This window comes from Astatotilapia calliptera, chromosome 7 (assembly GCF_964374335.1).
Source record: "Astatotilapia calliptera chromosome 7, fAstCal68.1, whole genome shotgun sequence".
Lineage (NCBI taxonomy): Eukaryota > Metazoa > Chordata > Actinopteri > Cichliformes > Cichlidae > Astatotilapia > Astatotilapia calliptera.
This window is the reverse complement of record NC_137428.1, coordinates 8,116,567-8,126,212: the sequence shown is the minus strand read 5'-3', so window position 1 is coordinate 8,126,212 and position 9,646 is coordinate 8,116,567. Positions and strand designations below refer to the sequence as shown.

The 9,646-nt window shown below is 40.2% G+C and overlaps 1 protein-coding gene across 1 annotated transcript; it reads right to left on the bottom strand.

Moving 5' to 3' along the window:
* Window positions 1–1,311: 1,311 nt before the first annotated feature.
* Window positions 1,312–7,924, bottom strand: uap1l1 (UDP-N-acetylhexosamine pyrophosphorylase-like protein 1). The gene is made up of 9 exons (XM_026172717.2): window positions 7,368–7,924; window positions 5,193–5,397; window positions 4,252–4,427; window positions 4,007–4,179; window positions 3,475–3,668; window positions 2,332–2,472; window positions 2,040–2,222; window positions 1,785–1,851; window positions 1,312–1,631 (listed from the first exon to the last, which is right to left on the bottom strand). The coding sequence occupies exons 1-9, from the start codon at window positions 7,645–7,647 to the stop codon at window positions 1,545–1,547; spliced, it is 1,506 nt and encodes a 501-aa protein (XP_026028502.2). The 5' UTR covers window positions 7,648–7,924; the 3' UTR covers window positions 1,312–1,544.
* Between the last annotated feature and the right edge of the window lie 1,722 nt (window positions 7,925–9,646).

Genomic DNA, 9,646 nt, shown 5'->3' with positions numbered 1-9,646 from the left:
ATACGCAGCTGCGCAATGAGCGCTGTTTTTGCGAGTGTTGGAGAAGGGTCTGGCTGCAGAGTGTTGGGAAAAGCGGCGTTCATAGACCGGGAAAAAAGCGTTCTTTCCGCCACTCAGAAGGGGCGGTTCAAGGAACCACTCTCTGGCGTTCTGACTTATTAAACGGTGGGTTTTTTTACATCATTTCTTAAACATACGGGTTAGAAGTCAGGGCAGAAAACGTACACTGGTCAGATGTGACAATTAGGGCTATTTTTCTTCCATAAATGTACCTAATCAATATTAACCCTGATTCTTTTGTCCCCATGATATAACAGAGAAAACACTATTGTTAAAAAACATTTTTTTATTCAATCATCTTCCGGAAGAGAGAGACCCCTGCACAGCTCAAACGCCAGTTGCAAGAGCTCTAACATTTTTAGCTCAACATGTGTCTTATATGGTGTTATTTCTGTACTTCAGACGTCACACACGTCACACACAATTTCAAACATTGCTTATATGGCAAAGTTTCTCTTTTCTGAGTCTTATCTATTAATATGCCTGTGCACTAAAACTCCCTGTTTTTCAGTCTGGCTGAGCACTTAGTTTGTGAGTCAAAAGTGGCCTTGCTCTACAAGCCTTCATTATTAAAGTACATAAAACAATATAATAGGAAAATAAGGATACTAAGGATATTGATTTCATGACACTTATTAAACTGTGATTTTTACATCATTTCTTAAACATACAGGTTAGAAGTCAGGGCAGGAAACATACACTGGTCAGATGTGACAATTAGGGCTATTTTGCTTCCATAAATGTTTCTAATCATAAAAGACCTTACCAAGATGGCTCCCAAGTAGCTACAGTTATGAGGTGATGATACCTCATCTACATATGTTCACATATATATGTGAAAAGTTGGGGGGGGGGGGGGGGGGAGTCATCTTAATGTAACTGTGGGAGGGTTATGTATTATTAATTTTAATCTGTAAGTAGTGGTATCTATTAAAGTCTGTTTTTGCCTCTCTCTCAGCATTTGCAGAAGAAGGGGTGACTTCGTGACCTAACAGCCAGATGTGCTCAGTAAGTAGACTGTTTCATTAATATGTTGTGTTTCTTATACATTCAAGTTAAAATACTTTATTATCTAAGTGACTGTATCAGTCAGTAAAACACCCTCCCTCATGGGTCTCTATGGGGGGGTGGGGGTGGTGGGGTTAAGCCAAGGTAGTAAGTAACTCAACAGGCATTCACTCATCCACACGTCTCCCCATCATTCACACACATGTATTCTGGATTATCAAAAGACAAAATAGATGAAAGTGGTTTATTTTTGATATTCTTTTATTTTTTGTGGATCAATTTCTTTTTTCTTTTAGAAATTCTCCCCCCAGGAAACAACATCACATTGTAGGTTATCAAAGTGACATTTGGATATGATCATAATTACATACAATTCAAAATTAAAAAACAAAACTTTGCCGCAGTCCTGGCACACACCTCTAAGCTGCAATCCACTGTTTTGGAATGTCAAAAAACTCTCTAAATGACAAAAAAAGCTATTGAGCTTGCAACTTTTTGGCCTGCTTTTCATCCAGAACAAAGGGAGTATGAATTGTCCTCCCTTTCAGCAGCTGCTCCAGACCCTGACAGAGGAGATGAGGCAGGAGTTAAGTCATGAGCAAAACTAAAAAATTATTTAGTGAGTACTTTTTGTCCGCAGTGTATCTATAATACAAGAAAGAATCGCTGTCTCCAAGTGCTCTGCAGGGTTCCACAATTTAACACACTGTTCTCACCTCTCCAAAGTACGAGACAAGCGGTGAAATCTCACATTGAGCCGGAGGACTGTCATCAGCTGACACGCTGCAGGATGAATAATGCACAACTTGAGATTTAAATAATAGGTTTCAATTTTTTTTCTATCAGCCTGAAAACAACACTAACATACATTTTAAAAAGAGCTACATGCCACAAAGTATATATTATTATTACAATAGTAGTAACAACAAATCAGCTCCTCAGGGTGTGGAGTACATAGGAGCATCTCTGACCTGGGAAGAGGAAGGGGATTCCCATATTTATCCAACAGTGTGGCTCCAGCAGATGTGACCCAACGGCAGTGTTGAGCCAGCAGAGAGTTCCTGGCTGTGGTCGGGTTGTCTGTGGCTGAGCCATCTGCATTTTTCAGGGGGGAAAACTCATCCTCCCTGACAACCTCAAACGCAACGAAGTTCCTTCCAAATACAAGGGAGTAAATTTCTAATTAATTGCAAATCACCTATACAGTAAAAACAACATGTGTAAACACATACAAACTGAAAGATAATGTAGAGCAATTAATACCTTGAGAATTCGAAGACGTCAAAAACAAACTTCTCCATCTTTATGCCATTGGATTTGGATGGTTTGACTTGAACGCCTTGTGCGTCAACAAAGGGCACTTTCTTTAAGGCAACATGTTGCTTCAGCTGGTCTTTATATTTCCTAAAAGATGAAATATGTTAGCAGCACCAAACAAAATGGAATACCATAAAAATGGAAGGTTTTATACTCAAGGAGCAATGAAGTTCAATAGCTGTATAATTAAAATCTGGTTAATTTGGCAGTGAAAAACATGTTAAGACTTCTTCTGTGCCAAGTTGTCAGTTATCAGTAAACAAAGCACTGACTCATCCCTTCAGTTAAATAGCCTTTTATGCTCGAATGAATCATTGACCAGTGCTAACGCCGGTCTTAACAAACAAAGAGAAAAAAAAACAAAAAAGAGAGATCAGGTTCAAGGACTGGACTGAAAGTTAGTGACAAAGCAGCCAACGTCCACTGAAAAACTTAGAAAGCGTGGAGAACTACTGCTCATGACCAATTTAAAATATTACAACAAAGGCGAGCTCCTTTGAAGCAAAATATAAAGAAACTCAAGTAGTGTTTTAAGACTTTTGCATAGAACTGCACCACACACCTCAGCGTTGCTGCAGATCCCTAGAAAGAAATGGTAAATGGCCTGTATTTGTATAGCGCTTTACTAGTCCCTAAGGACCCCAAAGCGCTTTACACATCCAGTCATGCACCCATTCACACACACATTCATACACTGGTGATGGCAAGCTACATTGTAGCCACAGCCACCCTGTGGCGCACTGACAGACACTGGCGCCACCGGGCCCTCTGAACTCCCCAACAATGATTATGAAGTGAGAATCACTGAACTATAGCAACTACTACCTTCTAGAGGTTTATGTGTGCTCACTAAAAACTAATTGAAGCTAAGATACCCCAACAGGCTGGGACAGTACACATTTATGCACTAATATATTGTTTTGGTCTATTTGTGGACTCTTTAACAAACATCTAGCATACACTGAAACAGCCAGATCTAACTTGCAGAATAAAAAGAGCTCAAATTTGTTCTTTCTTAATTTTATTTGGTCATTTGTGTACTACTAAAAGCTGCCATTCAATTGTTTATAACGTTGTGCTGCCCCTTACTCTGCCACATCCTGCAGGAAGCTCCTGGTAAAGAAGTGATTGCAGATGTTTCCAGCACTGTAAACCAACTCTCCTCCAGGTCCTCGCAGTTCAGCCGTCTGTGGCTGGACCTCACTGTACTCGACCACCTGGGATACCCCTCGTACTCTGCAAACCACGCCGACCGGCTCTGTAGGGTACGCCTTCTCCACCACCTAAAGCAAGACAGAGGTGGACGAACAAGGAAGAATTAGGAGAAACCATTAGCATACTCATGTACAGCCAATCACTTGGCTATATGCAGTCTGCTCTAATGACTACACAGATACTCGTACTGGACACAGTTCTGCACGATTTATTGTAGCTGAAGGATTGGACTGCTATTCAAGTAACTTTGTTTAACGTGAGAGTCCAAAGAAAATATTCATAAGAAACAAAAATGAAATTCACTTTCCACAAAATATAATCCTTCAATTGATTATATTCAATTACAATGTAAAAGACATCTTAATGTATTCTTTCATGTATACTGTGTGATGCTGTATTACTCCACCTTGGCCCCACAGTCAGCGCCCTTGCTCACACAGAAGCCAATAAACACAGGATCGGCCATCTTGACCAGAATGTTGTCCACGCAGTACACATGCAGGTACTTTACTCCCCTTTTCTTCATGTCCTCCAGCACCTTATTGTCCACCAGTGCCTGGTACAGACCTCCATTACCATCTGAAACCAAAGTTTAGATAACTCCACTCATATTTGTTTCTGACTCTTCTGTGTAACTTCATATGCACCCACCTGGTGCCATGGCTATCTTCCCTTTATCCTTCAAGATGACTTTTCCATCAAATGTCACAGCTGGAATCATTCTTTGCTCAAACATAACGATGTTTGTTGGTTCCAGTCCAAAATAGTTGTTCTCCTTAAAAAAAGTCTCAGTTGGAGCCAGAGTGAATTCACTGGTCATTATGTACCTGAAGAGCACAGAGGGTAGAGATTATACACCGTTACACACAGTCTGCAGCAGTGGAGGACTATTGTGGAACTCCTGTTTCGGGGGTTAAACTGAATGCAGCATTAGCAAAATCTATTTAGAAAAATGTTTTGAAAAATTAAAACTATTATCCATGTAAAAGCTAAAAGGAAGTGATGCCGAGTGGTATAGAGCCATTCTACTTAGTTGAGCACTGAAAATACTTTCTACTACAATCACGCACACTCTGATATGGTGCTTTTATTAATGCCTAAATGCTTTCTAACATTCTCACACTCCGATAGATGCAGGGACAACCTGAGAATCAGTGTCTTGGCCAAGGACACTTTGGCAAGCAGACCTTTTGATTAGTATATGACATTCTCAACCACATGAACCACAGCCACGTTTTCAAACCAATGTTAACTTAAAGAATTACCTGATTTTTTTTTTTTTTTTTACCTGATTTTTGTTTCTAAGAAAATTTCAGCCACATATGAGGATATTCGTTTAAACTTTCGATAGAACAGTAGCAGTAAGTGGATATCAGGCCCTTGTAGAGCAAGATTTAGTATTTTGGTCTAAATAACCCAAAATGTGATGTCCACATATGTGGACGCCAGGTCCTAGGAGGTTAATGTTGACTTTATTGAAAAAGTTAACATTACAAAAACTTATAGAAAGAGAAAATGCATCAGGATTTTTACTTTGACTTTGAGTATATACTCTTACACTTTATCAGATTAGCAGAGCAAGAGGAACCTACCATGGAACAGTGCATTTAGAGCCATGTTTGCTGTCTGCAAGCTCATGGATTTTGCGAATGCGTTCTGCCTGGATCTGATACAAAGTTTTGCCACTCGGCAGCCCAACATTGTACATTCCTTTAGGGTACTGAACACCAAGACGGGTCCCCTGACCACCAGCCAAGAGCAGGACTCCAACACAGTTCTCCGAGATTTCCAGCAGCCCTGTTATTGGGAAGAAAAAGAAAAAGCTAAAATGAGCAGCACACACAAGGGAATTGTTTACTTCTATAACTGATACTTTCTATAATAACGTATTTTAATTTATAATTATATAACTATAACGAACTTATTACTCTATTCATAATTTTATAGAAGCGTTCTTCAGAGATAAATTTTGTGGAGCTTAGAAATTACTCAGTTTTACTTGCTGTCATAACCCAGCAGTGCTTACTCATGACAATCACAGAGGACAGCAGTGAAGCAATGACAGCCCAGTGTCAGATCATTTCATGTCGTAGCTTTTAAAGTACTGCCAGGGCAAATGGCTCTGACTTGATTTGGATTATTTTTTTTAAAGTAAAAATCAGAATAAATTTATATGTAAATTATATGTTTTTATATTATATGTATATTAAACATTTCTCTATAGAGTCCATTTAAGAGAGGATTTAAAAATCTCTCTAAATACGCAACCTCTCTTTTAAGGCCTAAAGTTATGTGTGCATCTGTCTGCATCTACAGGCAGCTGTAGCAGACTGCCATCTACTTGGCCACAGTGAAAAGGACTTAACTGTGTTTGTGCTCAAATACTGGAAGATTAAGGAATTAACAAATAATATGTCCTGTGATGTGTTAGCGCCACTGAAGGAGTTTGTGCTTCCTAACCAAGGTTGCTATTGTTAGCCCTTACCATTTCACCATCTCATCAAAATATAGTCAACAAAATGATTTAAATCTAAGCCTGAAAAAAACAAAACTCACAGTAGCTCCCTATTCTGTAAAACCTCCCTTTCACTCTTGCTGCTCTCTTTCTGTCACAAATCGCCCCTGACACTCGTCTCCACACTGCCTGCACTTTTTTCTTTACCTCTCTTGTGCAACCAAAGTCTGTAGTTTCATTTGAACTGATCTGTCACTGCTCATGCACAGCTCACCACTGTCTCACTGTCTTCATTGGATGCCCTGCACCACTCTCACGTGTCTGCCACTCTCGACTTCCTCATGCAGTATCACAGTTCCTCTCTTGGCACCCTGTCCTATGCTTTCTCTTGATCCACAAAGACACAGCGAAGCTCCTTCCAACCTTCTGTGTACTTGTCCATCAGCACCCTCAAAGCAAACATCACATTTGTTCTGTTCTCCGATTGTCACCTCTCTTCTTAGCCTAGCTACTAAAACTCTTTCCTATATCTTCATTTGATGGCTCATTAGCTTTATTATAGATGCAGACATCAATTTGAATTTAAGATGATGTTGCTCATCAGATTAACTCACTGAATTTCAGGATTATAATGTAGACGAGTTGGAAATCCGCCATGTCCTCTCATGTAATATGTGCTTATATTTGGATTAACTGAGTTGTGGAAAGACAGTTAACCTCAGAGCAGCAGCAGCAAGTCTAAACTGATCATTGCCTATAGCCTACTCGGAAAATCTGCTGGAACTCACAAGAGAAATTGTTACAACTTGTCATTCTTTTCACCACAGCTGATTTTAGCATTCTCACACCTTGTGAAATCCAATTTTAACTCCTAATCTAGTCCAGATAATCGGATAAGCCTTCTGTGCGCATGCTCAGGTTTCCATCTATAGTTGGTGGTCCAATCACAAAATGCAAAAAAAGTATAATCCATTAACCTTTCCATCATAAGAAAATGATATAACTTTACCATGCCCCCTCTCCTCTGCTAAGGCTGGTTATCACTCCTAACGCCAGGTAGCTGGTGGCTAAAGTGTTTCCAAAGTAATTTAAAACAATTATTTTTCAACCAATTTAATATGAAAACACTACAATTAACTTTAAAGTGTTCGCCATTTTGAACTGTTCTGTGTACATATTTGCACACGTTCATATATGATGATGATTACTAGAGTATTTACCACTCAGTATCTGTACTTATGTAACGACTATCTGCACGTTTGCCCCCCTCCGTGTCTGAACCCGTTACTCGTGCACCAAATGTGTATTTTACCTCGTCTTTCCCACTCTTCTAGAGAGTCTCTCCCACTTTTCTTCACGCTGCCGATGAACTCAGGGGGGATCGGCTCTATGTGCTGATCCAAACTGTCAGGCGGGGAGGCTGCAGCCTTCGCGGCCCCTTCACAGTGATCCTTCAGCCCTTTCAGGTCCAGCTGAGCCAGCTCCTCGAGGAAAACATCCCGCTCCTCCTCACACAGCTCCGGCCAAAACTGCAGGACGTGCGCCTGCCCTGCGCTCTCCAAACCCTGCTTTACTTGCTCAAAACAAGGCATTTTGCGTTTGAGTCCGAAGCAATTTTAGATCAATACATGTCCAACTTTCTCCTCCGATCAGGCAGCAGAAACACGCTGCTCCAGAGGACGTGGCTGAATGTCAGGAAAAACTCGTGACTGCAGCTCTCAGGAATCCTGTCATACAGGATACACTGTAGAAGGCAAGTCAAAAGCGTCTTTATGCACTTCCATGTTTACAGAAGTCAAAACGTGTTTACTGCTTCCTGTCAGTCAGACCACGCCACGAGACCAAAGGCCACGACAGCAAATTTACGACAAAGCTGTTAAGTCAGCGTCTGATCACCTGACTGCACACTGTGGTTAAAGCCGCATCCACTAAAAAAAACAACAGAAAAACCCGATCAGACTAAAGTTGTTTTGTAGTGTAACTGGGCATTACGGTAAAGGGAGGAACTAATTTGGTTCAGTTCATAGATAGTTAAATATAACATCCAAAGGTTTGGACACACTTTCTCATTTAACGGTTTTTCTTACTTTATTTTTTTTTTTACTACTTTCTACATTGTAGATACAAACTAAAGACATCAAATATATGAAGCAAGATATATGGAATTATGCATAAAAGAAACAACTGATAAATAAATACGTTTTATATTTAAATTCCTCAAAGTAGCCGCCCTTTGTTTTGTTGCCAGCGCTGCAAACCCTCGGTCTTCTCTCTCTGAGCTTCATGATGGAGTCACCTGAAATGGTTTTCACTTCACAGGTGTGCCTGTCAGGTTTAATTTGTGGAATTTCTTGTCTTCTTAGTGGGGCTGGGACCATCAGTTGTGCTGGGCAGAAATCAGGTTGGTACACAGCTGACAGACCTATTTGACAACTGTTAAAATTTATATTATGGCAAGAACCAATCAGCTAAGTAAAGGGAAACAAAGGCCATCATCACTTTAAGAACTGAAAGTCAGTGAGATGGAAAATTGCTAACACTTTGAATGTGTCCCCAAGTGCAGTGGTAAAAACCCATCAAGTGCTATGACGAAACTGGCTCACATGACCAAGAGTCACCACTGCTGCTGAGGATAAATTCATCTAAGTCACCAGACCAGAAATCCCAAGTTGAAAGCACCTCAGATTAGTTTTTTAATGTCTGAGTGAAAGTGAAATTGTTTTGCGGCAGGTGCTTCTTATTTTGAAAGTCTTCTCTTACTGTCACTAGGCATTAAGCTTCCTTTGAGTCAAACACAGCGAGTGAGGATATGTTAACCTGGGTCCCTACCTCAGAGTCGGAGTGAAAAGTCACATATTTATCTTAAAAACCCAGAAGTCATGGCTTTGATGAAAATTTGGTGAAGGACATGGAAATGGGGACGACGGTTACATATTATGTACTAGTTATAATATAAGTGATCAAAATGTGTGCTAATACATGCTTGTCCAATTACATCCCAATGTTTGGACACTCATTACATCAAACGGTGCACTGCATCCTGATGTTTTGATCAAGTCCCTCATGGAAAACACAAAGGCCAGTTTTCTTTGTGGATTGACTGACACTTTTGTATTTGTTCAACAATAACATTCGTCTTCACAATTACAAATTGCCAAACAATTATGCACGGACGTCTTCCACTGCTGGAGCTTGATGTGACAAATTCATTTTGCAGTTCCATATTTACAGGAGCTTAGGATGTCTATGTTTTAAGTTTCCAAACAAAAGACAAACAGTCAGTCATGAACTAGTTTATTTAACAGCTGAACTCATTAAAGTCTGGTTTTGCCTCTCTCTCAGCATTTGCAGAAGAAGGGGTGATTTCGTGACCTAACAGCCAGATGTGCTCAGTAAGTAGACTGTTTCATTAATATGTTGTGTTTCTTAGACATTCAAGTTAAAATACTTTATTATCTAAGTGACTGTATCAGTCAGTAAAACACCCTCCCTCATGGGTCTCTATGGGGTGGTGGGGGTGGTGGGGTTAAGCCAAGGTAGTAAGTAACCCAACAGGCATTCACTCATCCACACGTCTCCCCATCATTCACA

Excerpts from the sequence above, each read along its gene's own strand:
- uap1l1 (XM_026172717.2), bottom strand. The coding sequence starts at position 7,647 with ATGCCTTGTTTTGAGCAAGTAAAGCAGGGTTTGGAGAGCGCAGGGCAG. Across the intron at positions 3,669-4,006 it reads GCGCTGACTGTGGGGCCAAG|GTGGTGGAGAAGGCGTACCC; the intron begins GTGGAGTAATAC and ends GTCTTGCTTTAG. Across the intron at positions 2,473-3,474 it reads TTCCTGCAGGATGTGGCAGA|GAAATATAAAGACCAGCTGA; the intron begins GTAAGGGGCAGC and ends TTCATCTTTTAG.